Below are 17,036 nucleotides of genomic sequence, written 5' to 3'. Positions count from 1 at the left end.
GCCTTCAAGGAACAGCAGAGCACAGAGGAGGATTTAAGAGCCTGGGTAAATGACAGAAGCTGAAGTGTGTGTACTTCGTGTTAGAGAGAAAAGGGACTCATTTGGTTTTCTCCAGTCTGATTTCTGTCATGTTGCAGCTCTGTAACTGCATCATTACTTTAATATAGAGGCTTGTTTACCAGCCTAACGCTTAAATAAACATTATCAACAAAAAAAGAACGACACACACAATGTTCCAAAATGAGTTATACATATTTTACATGATCATGGAGTTCAATGTGATTCTGCATTACAGTGCTGTTATTTTCCAAACAACATCCCCCCTCGTCCTGAGGGGCTCACATAAAACATGAATCCGCTGTATTAGGCAGATTATCTCATCTGCCATTCAAGATGCAAAGTCATCTCCAGTGGATGACAGTCGCACTGTCAGGTCACCTCATTTTATGCCGTTTTATACATCAGCCTACAAACTGTGACAGCTAGGGCATAACACAGACACAACACACACTCACAGACGCACACAGACATGCACACTAGGCCTGGGACCAGTTTTTAAATAATAATTATTATCATTACAAGAATTAAGCAATAGAATAATCCATTTGTTTTTGCACAAGCAACATTCTGCACATTGACCTTATGCAGTCAGTTAAATGAAAGATAAAGTAAAGCCTTTATTTAATGTCCAGCTGAAATAACATTTTTGTATCACTTATTTTTTTATTGCAACATAAACACATAAACAGAGACACTCCCTCTGGTACCAGTCCCATGTGATTTCCTATGCTTGACATTAGATATGCTCCATGACAAAATTCAAATGTATATATCGGTCATTTGGGTTTCTTGAGGCACCAGCGACATAGTTCCAAATTGCATCCCCTTTTAAATCTTGTCCCACATTCAGATATATCCTTCTCCCACGCTTTCAATCCTGATGTAGGCATAAACTTTTGGGAAATTATTTATTATAGATGTATGACACTAACCGTCTTGGGGTATTCTGTAACCAAGTTAGACTAGGATGGGGTCTTCTGGATCTGACTTCTAGAGAACCCCATAGCCTGTACAGGCTGAACTTATTCTGAAGTAGAAATAAAGAGACTGCTCATCAATGTTATATTGAATTGTTATCATTGAATTCTAGAAAATTGAAGACAGTGTTTTAATGTCTTCAACAGTTGTATACATTTATCCTCCCAAGGTTTGTTAGTGAATGGTTTCCTTGCAGAAAGAAGATGACCGTTGTTCCATAACTGAGATGATTTGCATGAATATTAATTTTAGAAAATTTTCTGCTGCTTTAAACACTTGTAGTATATGTAGTATAGTATACCCAATTATAAAACCATAATAAAAACCATGGTGGTAATACAAATTGCTGGTAATATAATTTAAAGTCTGGACATGTCCTGACTTTTTGAATTGAAGAGTTGATCACTTTATTTTTGGTCGTTTACCATTCCAAACATAGCGCTGTAATAATGAGTCCAGTTTTTGCCAATATCCTGCTGGAGGTGCAAATGCGATCATTGAGCTGATAAAATTAATGCAGGATAAGATGTTCATTTTGATGACCAATATACGTTCTAAGACTGATGCATGGAGGTGTCCTTATCTTTTAATATCTTCCTGTATTTATTCAGAATTAAAGAGTAATTTGTTTTAGCCATAGATAATAGAGGAGTACTAAATTGAATGCCCAGGTAAACAACCTAATTTGTGACATTAATCTGGGGAGGAGGAGACACCTTACTTTGGTCTGTATTAATAAGCATCAGTGTTGATTTTGACAGCTTAACCTTGTATCCTGAAAAACATCTAAAGTGCTCAAGTGTTTTTAAAAACACAGGAGAGAGTTTGTTGAACATCTTCCATATAAACGAATGAGTCATCTGCATAGAGTGATATTGAATGCGATGCTATTGTGATAGGACAATTTCTAATTAATTGCGCAAGTGGCTCAATAGATATATTAAAGATTAGAGGGGACAGAAGGTCCCCGTGCCATGTGCCCTGCTCTATATCAAATAAGTCTGAGTAGCCTCCTCCCACACAAACCTGTGCTGACGGATTAGCATACAGTGTTTGAATCATATTGACATATTCATCTTGGAACATAAATTCCTTTAGAACCCATTGAAGACAATCGAATGCCTCTTCAGCACCCAGAAAAAGCAGGCCACAGGCAGGTGAGATTTTGTGTGTTGCATTCAGAGAGCTTGTGAATATCATCAGAGGCGAGATGCCCTCTGATAAAACCTGTTTGATCTGGGATAATTATTTTCCCAATCACTGTCTCAAGTCTTCTGGCTGAGGCTTTGGAAAATATTTCGAAGTCAGCATTTATCAGTGAGATTGGATGGTGACTGGCTGATTTCAAGGGGTCCTTACCGGGTTTACCTGCGTCTAACTATGATTAGGGCTGTGTTTAGGTATCCGAGGAAAGTGCCTTTTACAGTAGCGTAATTTAGTGTTTCTAACCATATTGGTCCAAAAATATTTCAGACTGCAAGGAAAAGCTCCACCGGCATGCTATCAATACTTGCCGTACGGCCCTTGTTTGTAGCTTTGACTGCTTTAAGTAGCTCCTCCAGTGTAATAGAAGAGTGCAGAGATGTGGTTCTCTCTACCGACAACACAGAGAGGTCTAATTCACTAAAAAAAAAGAAAAATGGAGAAGTCAACTTTGGTAGGAACTGAGCCACTTCTATGCAATCCTTAAAAGTAATTCTTGAATGTTGCATTTATTTCCTCCGTTGAAGATACTGCTCCACATTTAGCACATCTATTTGCTGGACCTTTGAGCTTCTTGTTGTTTGAGAGTTAGTACCAAAAGATGGCACTGTCTGCTGCCTTTTGCATAGCACTTATGTTTGGTTATAGGTATCATATATTCTTCCCTACTTCTTAACTAATCATTTAATTCTGCTTGTTCTGTTTTGAACTTGTTTTCTTTGTTTATGGCGTATTTCCTTTTTAGATCATTCTCCAAACTAATACATTGTCCCTCTAGGGTGAAAATCTTTTGAAGCTGGCTTTAATGTAGCTAGGATATTAACCATATGGTATTATTTAATACAAAATCCTTGAAATTACAATTTTTATGATTTTTTTGGGGTTTTTTTAGTTTGTTTTTTTGCTGCTTAAAAGACCACCAGAGTGGCGAGTCTTTCTTAGGGAGCTCTGATTCCAGTATTAAACAGTTATCTTGGTATCATCATTAGGCATGAAGGTGTTACTTGTTACCGTGATATAAATATAAACTGATACCTGGGACACAGTTTTTCAATAAGGTGAAAAGCGCCAGGTAAAACATGCAATGGTAAATTTTGAGATGTTGAGCTATTTTGCTTCCATAACATAACTTCTTTCAGATTAGTGGAGAAGAAACATCAAAAATACAATTTAGGTGTGTATTTAAGTTGAATAATTTTAGTTTAATTTAGTAGATTAATGCAAAAAGTGCATTTTTTTTAGATAATGTTTCATTTGCATATTTACATGTAAAATTTCAGAAAACTTGTAATGCAAAGAAATAACTGCCTAAATAGAAGTAGTCATCTGGGGAAGTGTCATGGTGATATCTATTAAACATTTGACCATATATATTTATAGTGTCTAATTTTCAAAAAAAAAAAAAATTGAGGAGGGGGGTTTATACTCTGAACCAAAAATCTCGACTTCAGTAGCACTTACATACACCAAACTTTCCAGTTTTATTCTTTTCTACATTCTCTCAACATACATTATTTAAGTTAACAGCATTTATTCCTAAAAACGTGGCGAAAATTGATTTTTTTTTTTTTTTATGGCTGTTGGCAGTTTTTCTCTGATTTACGGAGTGATAAGAGAAATTAAAAATTCCCTCTGTAAAAACATTTGACTCTAATTTGACTCAACAAAATGAAACAATAATTCTGAACCTAACTTAATCCAATTTTCAGATTTTTGCTCTGGAAATGTATACAAAATTGTGGATATTTAATTAGATAATGCATCATTTGTATATTTAAACATACTATTTTGGAAAACTTGTAATACAAAAAACAATTGTCTTAATGTAAGTCATAAACTTGGGAGGTTTCATGTTGATATCTGTATGTTAAAAAAATGTACCCTATTTCATTTGGCCACATTCATTGATTAAGAAATGCAGTTTTATATGATAAGACATTATACAACACTTTTTGTTGTTGTTTTGACTCAAGCAACAGAACCTTAGCAAGGTTGCATGCTGGCGATCAACCTTTCTTCTTGCTGTGGTGACAGACCCTGGAAGGCAAGGGACCAAAATGATGAAACCCTGTGTGGTGTAAAACTCCACTGGACAGATTTTGTAAATGCAAAAAACCCACTCACTTTTATTTCACACAGTGGGGAATGCAACCTAGAAGAGCATCCTCAGATGCCGTAGATTCCAAATTAATGTCTGCTGTCAGGTATGATCACTTTTGTGAAACCCTCTCTATGAACATAAAATAATTAATCAAAACTAAAGCACAATTGCTCAACTTGCTCCAACACAGCAATGTTTAGTTTCTTGATTCAGTCTTCTTCGTCCCCACTACACCTGCTGTTAGCAACATGAAATGTAGATCAGAGGAGAGCGTGCTCCATGATTTCTGCATTGTCTTGAAGCGTCACAATTCAAACAGTTACGTCTTGCTGCCATTTGGGACCGCTTGTTATCTACTGCAGCTTTTAATGACCCCTCTTATATTCTGGGTGCACAAAGAGGAAACAGGAGGAAACAGGTAACGTAGCTCCGTTAAAGGTGCCTTCAAAGCTGTCATATTTAGAGAAATCCACTCGGAAACTCATCGTCTGGCTGTGAAATTGAATTACAGTTTTCTCTTATTGAGCAAAAGTGGAAAATCATTGCAATGAGGGAACAGATAGAGAGGGTGGTGGTGGTGGTGGTGGTGGTGAGCTGTATGTGGATCAGCCCTCCAGCATTAAGGGTGATGTGCTCTTTTCTTTTTCTTCATCAGCAGCGCCTGCTCTTCTTTTATTTTTAGATGGCATGATGGAGAGAGGGATGAAGGGAGGAGGAAGTGAAGGACAGCAGAAGAAGTGAAAAGAAGTGTGCTTAGATAGTACTGTATTGTGTCACATAGTGGACAGGTCTCTGACGGGAGCTTCTGTTTGTGTCTTTCTATCTCCAGACTATGTGCCAGCCAGAATGGGACTACAAGAGAGCTCTGAGCAGATCGCAGGTCAGTGCAGCCCTGAGGGAAAGAGAGGAAGAATGTGTGTATGTGTGTTTGACATAATTTCTTCCCATTTGAGTGTAGTACAGCAGCACTGGACCCGATACTGCAGGACATTTTTAAGCAGCTAATTTTAATTAGTGTGTGAGCTCACAGATGTGTTAGGATTTGAAGGTTGTTTAGCTGAATGCCTGAAAGTAGGGTTGGGCAATATGACGGTAGAAATGGGTCCATTAGAAGAGATTTGGCGATACCATTTCCATCTTGAAAGAATTTTAGTTTAGTTTGAGCGTTTTTTTGGGGGGGGGGTTTATTATTTTTATCATACATATTTTCATTGCCCTTTTTAGTTTTAATTTTTAACATTTCATATGAGATTCAAGATTACCATTTATGTCAACATAGTCAATAGGAATTTGGTTTCGTTGGCTCACACCAAAAAAAAGCTGTTTTATCTATATTTTGTTTACCACTTCAGGATAACATTGAGCAGGGAGTGGGGCAAGGACCACACTGTGATTCAACACTCTAGCTAACATTAGCTAACGTTACATAAAAATACATAAATGTGAACTTGAAGCAGCAACCTTGAGCCTTTAGCTACGGTTAACAGAAGGCTAAACCAGTATTTCTCAAATGGTGTGCCGTGATGCCAGTCCAGGTGTGCCGTGGGATTTTGTGATAATCACACATTATTATGGCAATAGTTAACTGGGTCTGTACAAAAAGTTCTGAATGAATTTTTAATTGACTGTATCAGTATGTTGTGCACATCCATTTCCTCATAAAGAGGCAAACTCTGGCTAAAAAAGTGTAATTTTGTTTAATTTAAAAAAAAAAAAAACATCATGGGGAACCTATTTGTTGCCGTTTGCATGTGGGAATTACATGTGTGTGACACATCCAAAGCCCTGATTGGCAGCCAGTGTGAGGGATGATAACATTTAAAAGGAGAAAGCTGTGAGTGGAACAATGGATTGCTTTATTGTACGGAGCACATCACAACAAAGCACCAACAAAGACGACCGGCCACTGAAAGAACAGAGAAAAAGATGTCAGTAGACAGTATCACCAAAGCTACTACCTGTATTATTTTTTCTTATTGTTATTGTCTTACACTGGGATAAGGGTGATAACACACCTTATAGAAGCTAGTGTACAGATGTAAATACAGGTGTGCCTTGAGATTTTAGCTTGCCCTTTGGTGTGTCTTGGGCACAAAAAGTTTGAAAACCTCTTGGCTGAACTATCTGCATTTTTTTCTCCATCTCTGAAACACTTTGCTGATATTAACACGTGTTCCATTTTGTTAATTGTCCGACTCTTTTGTCGACATTTGGGTTGCTTTGCAGTGTAGGCACTTGCTGCCAGTGTTTTTAAATAGTTTTCAACGTAGATATTGCTAGTTTGACTTCTCCCAATAAGACTGCCACATTTTAAAAGGCAGATTTTAAAACTCTTTATGTTTTACTCACCACCTGTGTATTACATTGGTTTGAATTTAATATTTAAATCATCAATAATGTTCTCCATACTGGACGTGCAGCTCCAGCTCTAGCCGAGAACAAACCTCCCATCCAAATAGACTTTTAATGAATCAATATGTACCTCAGTTTCCTGATGCAGAAAGCCCTGTTCTGATAATGCACATTACTCGCTGCTCAGTTGTCACGCATCACTTAATATCACAGGAAACACTTGACAAGTAGTGGGCGTAGTATCAGTGGCCAACTGAGCCCCGAACAACAACTTTATGGTCCGTAGTCGAGTCACTTTGATCTTTGTCCCGATGTATCCTAGCAACCAGGTATGTTCAATACAACTGATTTCAGTGTACTGCAGGTCTTCTCATTTCTGAGCCAATGGTGAACATTTGCAATTGGCAGATGCCGAGGTAGGGGCGGGTGAGAGGACGGAGGGAGGTTCATGAAGCAGCAGAGAAGAGGAGAGCAGAGCAGAGGAGAGGGCGAGGCATTTGTGGACTACATTATTGAAATGTCATTTGCTCTGGATCGACATTGTTACGACCGTGACATTTGAAACAAGGGTTTAAGGAAGAAAAGAGAGCATAAAGCTGCTGTGCCACATATATAGGAATCTAGATAGCGAGACCAGGATTGAGTTTTCAAACTGGACACGAATGATGCAGAGAAGGCACTCAGCAAGTACCATGGGACGCCATCAGGACAATACACGTCCTCCTAAACAGGTTCAGTATTGGTTTAACTGGAGTCTCTCCCATTCAGTCTGGCTGTATGTTCTTCACGTTCATGTGCATGCACTTTGTCTGTGTGTGTGGGAAAGGGTAGCCATTTAATCAGTAATGATGAGACGGTTTAAATAGGACAACTTGAAGCAATGTCTAAATTAAGCGTCTTGAGTTTTTAGGTCAATTACATATGTGAGAGACTGGTGCTCCTAAGCAGGAGGATGAAGATACTGTTGGGAGATTCAGTGTCACTCTTGTTCTTCGATGGGTGCTAACTGTTGAGTAGTAGTTTCATTACCTTCAACTTCAAAGATAGCATTATTATTTATTATTATGGATTTTATAAACCACCTTGGCACACTTGTTAATATGAGAGAAAGGAATATTAATTGCAAAATGACGTCTCTGGTGTTCATACATCTTGACAGGCTCATACAACACAGCCTGTGCTCCCTCAAACACATCATTGTAGCCATATGAATTTAACAATTCATAGCCTCACTATCCTGCTACTGTTTGCTATTCTCCAACCATCCTCCTGTATCCAGAACATAAACTTGACCTATGGCATTGCTTGGTTGGCCACTACTGCCCCAGCATGAATTCTTAAAGCAGAGAGAGGTGTGAAGGCTTCCTACATATTTTCTGTATCGTTGGTGTAGTAGCATCATCGGCTCCCCACTGTAGTGCTGTATTTACAGTTGTTGTAGATGAGACTGTGGAGGAGCTCAGCTGGCCTGCTCGAGTGAGCTGTACTCTTTTTCACTTGACTGCCCATGGCCTGCCTGTGGACCCGGCTCCTCTCTCTCTCTCCGTCCATCATTCGCTTTCTCCCTCTGTCGCTCTTTATCTCCCTCTCTCTGCTCTCACCATCTGCCTTTATGCCTGATCTGCCTACATATCTCCTAACTGTCTCTCAGGAGAGGGCTGGGGGATGGGGCAGAGAGGGAAACAGTGGGAAATAGCAGAGACGAGGAGGAAGAAGAGGGGGAAGAGGAAACTTGAGAGAAAATGGTGGGGGGGGCATGATAGTGAACATCCCTGTGATAATAATGTAGACGTACATCTGCGCTCAAAGGGAATAGTCCCATGTGTTAGGTCCAGACATTATGACTGGAATCAAATCATAGCATTTTGATTGCATGGGCTGTCTTCAGATAGGTTTATGTTAATTTTATTTAGAAAGGAACAGTGCACAGTAATGAACATGATCACTTAAGTCACGTAAATGTGCCAGATTTAGCCATACAGGGTAATTTTCATCTGCAGTCGCTGGCAGGTATATGTGTATACAAGAAAAAGACATAAGCACAGATAAAAGCAGACTGATGGCATGTCCAAAGAAGAGCACATAAGCAAAGAGCAGGCATATAACCATAGACAAAAGCTCACAGCAAAGCATATGAGCAAAAACATAAGCACTATTAATAAAACAATGACATAACCATATGACCAAAAACATTAAGAGTGTACTATACAAAAGTACAACAGAAAACACAACATAGACCAAAGCACTTAGCCACAAACAGACACACAAAAGCACAAAGTAAAGCACATAAGCAAGGACAACAGCACACAAGCACAAGTAGCAAGACAGTGACATCACCATAAAAGCAAAGCACATAACGTTAACACAACGTACTATACAAAAGCCCTAACAAACAGTAATGAAACAAGAACATAAGCACTAATTCAGGTCAAGACAACAAAAGGTATAAGTCAGGTTTCCTTATGTCCTTATTTGAGATTCATGTACTTGGTTGCCTTTTAAATTGTTGAATTTTAAGGTACTGTAATATAAAAAGATATGTTAAGGAGATTTGCACTGGTAAAGGATTTCTTTCACAGTTAGTTTCCTTATTTGGATTGATGACGGTGACGTCACTCTAACAACAATATTCACTTCCGGGTAGACAGCTAGCAATCGATATCAACTGTGGAGACGTGTCATTGGCAAACTTGTTTATTTCTGTTTCATTTTCAGAAGTAAGTGTAACATTTAAATGTATATAGCAAAACACGGTGGTCTGACCTGTCTGATGTTTCTGCTGGGCTTAGTTCATGTGCTGTGTTGCTTTGCTATTATCTTTGATAAACTAAATCTACTGGCACGGAAGCTAAGCAATGTACGGCTGTGGATGGGGGCAGCAGCAAAACGTTGTTTAACCACCTAAAAGACCCACTTTAAAAAAGAAGTATTAGTCCAAGTGTTATTGAAAAAAAAAGACACGAACATACAAACAAGCAGATAGACAGAAAGAAAGTAGTATTTGCAAATAATGAAAAGCAGTTGTCAGTGTATAGTTACTTTGATTTACACATTTGAAAAGGAGTGGGAGGAAGTATAAACTGATTAAATCTCCCCTCTTCTCCATAACTCATTGAGTGAAATGAAACAGACAGCTTCCTTACACAGATAATATGGGGTGCCGTTTGTAAAGTGTCTCACGCTGAAAATAACATCAACATTTTGCCACATTTAGATTCAAACAATGTTTAAAAAAGTGTTGTGAATTTTTTAACGTCACCTTCTACCACATTTACAGCAATATTTGTTAACTTAGAAATATATTAAATAGTTAAATCTAAATATTAAATGTGGCACCTAAATGTTAAATGTTAAATCTAAATATTAAATATAAATCTAAATGTTAAATCTAAATGCTAAATATAAATATAAATATAAATGTTAAATCTAAATGCTAAATATAAATATAAATATAAATGTTAAATCTAAATGCTAAATATAAATATAAATGTTAACTGTCACAGTAAAATAACCCATGTGTATGTGTACAATAGTAATTACCAAATACCTATCTCACAAAAACCTTTCTTAGTATAAATGACCAATAATCCGTGATGAGTATAAACCAGTCCAAATGTATGATATATATAATACCAGTTGACGTTTATTTCTTGCTTTAAACATTATTGGAGCAGTTTGACACAAGATCAGAAAATTTTATAAACTTTGACTGAGTTGGTGTGATCCCAATACTCAGCGTTATGAATTATCTGTATTGCTCTTTTTTGGAGAACAGAAAGTGAATGCAGTGAACTTTTGTGTTTGTTGCCCGGAATCTCTGCACTGTACTTTAAATATAAATAAGTGTATGTGATATCTGGAATATTTTCTGTGCTGTACCTTACACACTAACCAATCGAGGCAGTCATTGACTAACTCCCCTTTTCTGTTTTTGCCAATGGAGTCTGGTTGTTTTGAGATAGCAGCTTCAGTTCCTGTCAGAAAAGTCTGTCTGACGACAAGGTAAAGTGGGGAAAATATTCCAAATATAGCGTACACTTAACCTCATGTTGATTTTTTTTTGGTGGGGCTTTTTTAGGTGGTTAAAAACTAACCAATCCAGGCAGCATTTGCTCTGTGCTGTTTGATTTTTAAGCGTGACGTGGGGGCTTCTACCCACAAGTTTTTGGATACAAACATTTGTTTTATGTAATGCAATCAATTCAATAGAATAATCTAGCAATAACTGTTATAAAGCTGTTTTTGTTGTTGCTGTATCACATATATTGACTCAATATCATGGTCATGTTGTAAAGTGCGACCACATGTTGTATGTTTCCATCTAAATGGCCAGCCCCACTCTGGACGGATATCGGTTTACCTTTTAACATTGATGATGTTATGTGGCTTCGACTAGCGATCTAAATCAGTGGTTCTATTCTTAGGAGCTTGATGTACACAGATCTTATTTTACTTATCTGTGCTCATCATCATAGACCTGGGTTTAATACTGTCTTTTGTTACAGAGCACTGCATTTGTTGAGGGACTTTGACCCATCGTTCTGTGCTCAGCATGTACAGTATTACTCTGAAAGCCTGACAGAGTGGTCCCAAGGGGCAATTCTGGTACATGCGTGCGTGTTTGCGTGTGTGTGTGTGTGTGTGTGTGTGTGTGTGTGTGTGTGTGTTCACTGTTGATTTACTCATTGACCATCACTCCGCCCGCTGTCTCCTGTGGGCCTTTATGCTGGGAGGAATCGATAACCTTCTCCCTCGCCTTGCCTCTCCACTGTGTCTCTACCAGAGCAGCGCTCTGTGGCACTCCATCAGCTCACATGCTTATGCATGTTGCTCTGAATGGACTTACAAATGCACACATACAGTATACTGTGGACTTGTTTTTTAAATGCTCAATTGTAAGAATTCTAACAGAGAAAGGGACCACAAATAAGCTATAGAACTAGCTGCAATACACACACACACACACACACACACACACACACACATATTCAAGCCCCCCCTATCTGACTCTCTCCCTGACATTAGCCGAACAGAGACCATTACTGCCAGGTAATGGGTGAATGTCACAATAGCAGGATGTCATAAAGCTCTGGAGTGGTCTAATGGGTTTTGTTCAGGTTGAGGTGACACATGCACACACTCGCACATCCACGCATACAGACACACACTCTTCCAGGAAGCTATCTTCCTATGTGCTTGATGCATTTACTTATCACATCGCAGCCCCAAGCTCTGACATGTTTGAAGAGCTAATACAATCTGTTTAAGGAAGCAAATTATGAGCATCATCTGTCACTGTGTTTAAATACAGAGGGAGGTGGTGCTGCTGTTGTTGCCTTTTATGCTCCCCTCTTTACTCCACTTGCACATCTTTATCTACCTAAGACAGAGCTCTACCAGACAAATATTGGTACGTGAGATGGAGAAAAGAGACAGTGTGAGTTAAATAGAGCAAAATAAGTAAACTCCCAGGGTCAGTATATGAGAAACGATTAAATGAAACTGGAGTGAAAAAGTTCGGCACAGATACAAGCAGAGTGGCAAAAGCAGAGGTTGCTGCCAGTCACCAAGCCTAGCAGCCTCAGGGGGCAGGCAGATGGGAGAGTGAGGGCGGATGGAGTGATCATGTGAGCTCATCTTGTGTTTGCACAACGGCGGAGAGGAGGATGCAGGAGGAAAGCAGGAGTCCGTTTGAATACCTTGAATCACCTGCTCCATGAGCTCTCCATTCATTTCCATTTCACTTTTTATTTTACTTTAACAGCTTTTTATTGTTGGTTGTGATTTGCCTTCATCAAGGTGTCAGCGGTAGCAATACATACATTATACAACACGGATCGTTATCAAATTAATGATGGGCAAAATACGAACTACATAGACAGTGATCGTACAAAGTTCAGCCACAACTGCAGTGGCTGTAATCATTAGGCTACATCGTTTTTTTACAAGTGATTTTTTTCTAATATTTGACAGCATATGAGCAGACAGTAATGTAGAGGCTGTTGGGAATAACTGTATTGTTTAACATACCCTTCCTCCGCTATGTTCATGATAACCAAATTTATCCTTGCTATCGAAATGCGTTACACACACATATATCAGCACCAGTGTTCATTTTGACAGCTATTTTAGATTTAGTCTTAGTCTTAAGAGAAAATGCTTATTAGTTTGAGGACACATTCACAGTGGAGCTATTTGGTCCATTTTAAACGAACCCTGGTCCGCTTCCACAGATAGTTTGGTTCATTTGGAGTGGTGTGAATGCTCATTCGAACTTTGGTGCGGACCAAACGAGCGAACCCTGGTCCGCTTGAAAACTGGGGGTCTTGGTTCACTTTCAAATGAACCCTGGTGCGGTTTGCGTACAGTGGGAAATGCAAATGGACTATCCAGCGAACCAAAGAGAGGAAGTGAACCAAAGAGAGGAAGTGAAGTAGAGCGCAGTGCACCTTACTTATGAGAAAAGTGATTAATTCTCTCTTACGTATGATTTACGGACATATTTGTAATCTGAAAACTTTTAAATCCTTGCAATACCTCGCTCGGCGTCTACGTGACCACAGCAGCGCATCGTAGTCTCTCACTCTCCGCCGTCTTTTTTGGTACTGCTGCATTCGTCTCATGTACAGAGCAACATGCTGGATAGCTCGCTGCCTCGCCTGCTGCTCATACTGGGCAGCTTCTTGTAAAAAAACAATTAGGTTTGAACACCAAAGTAAAAACAGAAACCCCAAGACTGCATAAATTTGGTGTTGCTCCATTGTTTTTGTGGTGACCAAGCCGGCTGAAGGGGATGGATTTCTGTTTTCGGTCCAGGCCAATACATGAGCCGGGTTTTCTTCTTCCACATACTTCTTTTCTTTCTGCCACCACTACATTTAACAAACTCCACATATCCATTAAACAGCTCCACCATCCACAGTCAGACACACAGCTGATTATCTACAGCTCACAACTCACACCAATGGCTGATGCTGTTCTGGTGTGAGTGTTTTTGCTGGCTAGCAAAACATCCTGGTGCAGACTATTTGCTGGAGTTTACCAGCCTGTTGCTCATGCGGTATTTTAAGATAATTACAAGCATGGCCATTCTCAGCATTCAGTGTCCGATCATCACGTCTCTTCTTGTCAATTAAACTGAAGCATAGATTTGTCTTAATTTTTATTACCAAGATGTATTTTTAGCTCATCACCATCTCGCTTTCGTCATGGATAAAAGGTTGTTTATGAAAAATGTTTGTCGTAGTTTTCTTCAACGAAATTAACACTGAACAGCACTGGTCCAAAAGATCATGGCATGTTCCTCCAAGTAAGAGTCAACCTGAAACTTTAGCAGTGAACAAACATACCAGTTGTTCAAATATAAATCAAAATTTAGGACTATTTTACTAAGGCAAAGCTCTTGTACAGCTGTTTGTGATAAAACAGCATGTAACATTTGACAATATTTTTTCTTTGTTTCTTAAAGGAGAAAAGAGTTTTGCAGAAAAAATGTGTTGTTATGTCTCAAAGTCCATTTCAGAAAAAAGTTTCCATAATGGTACCAGGACTTGGGTGTTGTATTAGCACTTATATTGACAAACAGGCATCATCAAGCGTACTTCACTTCCCCTTTGTTACATTGAATTTTCTAAGAGAATGTCATTTTAATCACATGCCTTCATGGTGAGTGAAGAAACGAAAACATGCTTGATGAACTGAAGTCATAGGGTCCCCATTAAACAACAGCACAACATCAAAACACTCAGAAAAGCTCAGTTGGATTCTTCTTTCACTGTGGAGGCATGTGAGAAAAACAAGCTGTCTTCACAAATTCAAAATAACACTGTGCCAGTATTTGATATACAAATGGTCATTTGGGGAGTGAGGAATTCCTTTAAGGACTCAAATGTGTCAAGCATTAGCTTGCTGGTTCAGTAGCTGCCAGTCATTCCAATTAAGATTATTTTAAAAGTACACAAAGTTTTAAGGATTCAAACTAGAAGTGTCAACATCACAGGCATGAGTGGGAGAAATAATACTTTAGAAAAAACAGGGAGGCAAGTAAACAGTAAAACGGTGTGATCTGCCATGAGTTTGACAGTATTGTTTTATAACACGGTTCATCCAGGGTTCAGTGGAGAGCTGCAGCTCAGCTGACTCTTCCAAAGTTCACTCACTGCCAATTCCCTCTGCAGTGCAGTCCTGGCTTCCTCTTTCTCTTCTATTTAACCAAATTTGGTGTTTTTCTTTATTTTATTCACAGATTACACACAAGTACTTGTGTTCTGGCAAGGTTCTGAGGGGATGCATATCAACACACCTTTCTAGTCATGGCTTTTCTAGTCATTAAGTGTGTAGTCTGCTGTGTCCAGCCCTACACAACTGTTTGGGCTGTGCCTCTTTGTGACTTAAAGTTGTAATAACCATGGCACATAAACATGTCATATTGTTTTAATGTTTTATGCTTCTGGAAATACTGTCCATATATTATTATTGATTTTCAGATTTTAAATTTTAGACTTCAGGGAACAAATCACCACACTCATGACCAGAGTATGCCAAGGTGCCAGAAAACCATGTGTAAACTTGTGTAAAAATAGGATCCGCACACTTGGATCAATGCAAGTATCTTGATAGACTTGCATTGATCCAAGTGTGCAGATCCTATTTTTACACAAATTTTAGACTTCAAAAAAATTATCTGTACTCTAGTAAACACATCTGTTTTCCATTGTTGTATAGTTGCAAGATATGTAAATTGCATTCAAAGTCTACAGTGTAGCAACACCTTCTTTTTCATGTACTCATTGCCTACATTTACATGAACAAAATATTCCGTTTTTTACCCATATTCCCAAAAAGACAACATTCCTATGAAGCTGTGTACATGGCTAATGAAAATGAGTATTCCACTAATATTCCCATTTGCATGCAGTTGAGTATATTTCGATTAACCTGCGCTAACATGTTTATCACGTTAAAGTATGGAAAAGTGGAATGGCAGGAACCACTTGCCATTTTGCTGGTAATGCATTAAGATATGATTTTTTTCATAGTTTTCCACCAGTGGCGGGCTTGTTTGACATTGTGACAGCAAAGCCTTTTTCTTTCATTCCTTTAATCTCTTTTTAGAAAAGGTTGATGTTGCCATATTTACGCTACGCATATCCAAAAACCTGATAATATTCAAGTCTTTTGTGATGTTTAAAAGTAGTCGTGTCTCTGCCACTGACCAAAAATGTGGGCTTTATGCTCTTTGAGCGTAAAAGGCCTAATTTGGAATATCCAACAACCTCTCTTTTTGGCGATAGTCAAATATTATGTTTGCATGTAAACATAGTCACGTTTCTTTAGCTTTCTCTGCATTCATATGGATTGACTTTGCTAATATCACATGCTAAATGTTGCATGCATGCAATTATACATACTCTACACGTATATAAACTTTAAATGTCTGTGTAGGTGTGTGTGGGTACATGCATTTCAGAGTGTGTGTAAATTGATTATAAGCTAAAGAGGAGCTGATTAGCACATGTTGACATTAACAGTGGAATCCATCACTGAAGCCTAACATGGCTGACCTTTGACACAGACGATCCTTTGGGCCTTCCAGTCAATATGATGAATCAGTGGCAGCTACGTGTGAGCAGGAGGGGGTGGCATGGGAGACGGGTGTGCTTTTCTTTATAGGAATGTTGCAGAATGACTGCTAATGATGTTTTTCTGGCGTCGACATGTTTAACACTGTCATTACTCCTTTCTATCATTCATATGTTCAACCCACTCTCACATCACCTGACGGAGCTGTTGATACACCAACAAACAGGATGTCATAGTCAGTTCCTCCTGGCACTGTGAAATGTTTAATTTAGCATAAAGACAGATGCTCACACACATACACACACACACACTGCACATGTGCCGTCTCCACTACACACAAACATATCCTTTTTCTCTTTCAGGTACAGAGATAAAGAAGCTGCGTGCGTCAGTCTGTTGTGACGTTTGTTCACCGCATCATCATTGCATTTCACCAGAAAAGATGAACAAAGAATTCTTATCTCCGTTTCTATCTCCTCTTCTCCAGTCTTCGGGCACCAGTGTGGTAGTGGACATCGCGGTGATGGGTGAGGCACACGGTCTGATCTCAGACCTGCTGGCAGACCCCTCGCTGCCCCCTAACACCTGCAGCTCTCTGAAGGCCGTCAGCAACCTCCTCAGCACTCAGATCAGCCTCCAGCCGCTCCACCGGCCTCGTGTCCCTGCAGACACACACACCTACTCTGACTCCGAAGACGGGCCGGAAAAAGCGGAGAGACTGGCCATTCCAAAGGTAAATGTTTGTCTTCATTAAAAAATG

General features: G+C 39.0%; 1 protein-coding gene across 3 annotated transcripts in view; it reads left to right on the top strand.

Moving 5' to 3' along the window:
* LOC125888672 (cGMP-inhibited 3',5'-cyclic phosphodiesterase A-like) overlaps window positions 1-17,036 on the top strand; it is a 77,544-nt gene that overhangs the window by 33,781 nt on the left and 26,727 nt on the right. Inside the window, exons 2-3 of one of the 3 annotated variants that reach the window (XM_049576172.1) lie at window positions 5,172-5,222; window positions 16,764-17,009. In XM_049576172.1, coding sequence (XP_049432129.1) covers window positions 5,172-5,222; window positions 16,764-17,009 — 297 coding nt within the window. Of the gene's footprint in view, window positions 1-5,171; window positions 5,223-7,322; window positions 7,426-16,763; window positions 17,010-17,036 lie in introns of those variants that run through there. The other 2 variants (XM_049576174.1, XM_049576173.1) reach the window with 2 other exon arrangements.

The sequence above is a fragment of the Epinephelus fuscoguttatus genome, linkage group LG5 (genome assembly GCF_011397635.1).
Source record: "Epinephelus fuscoguttatus linkage group LG5, E.fuscoguttatus.final_Chr_v1".
Classification (NCBI taxonomy): Eukaryota; Metazoa; Chordata; class Actinopteri; order Perciformes; family Serranidae; genus Epinephelus; species Epinephelus fuscoguttatus.
The sequence above is the reverse complement of the archived record's forward strand: the minus strand, read 5'-3'. Positions and strand labels throughout refer to the sequence as shown.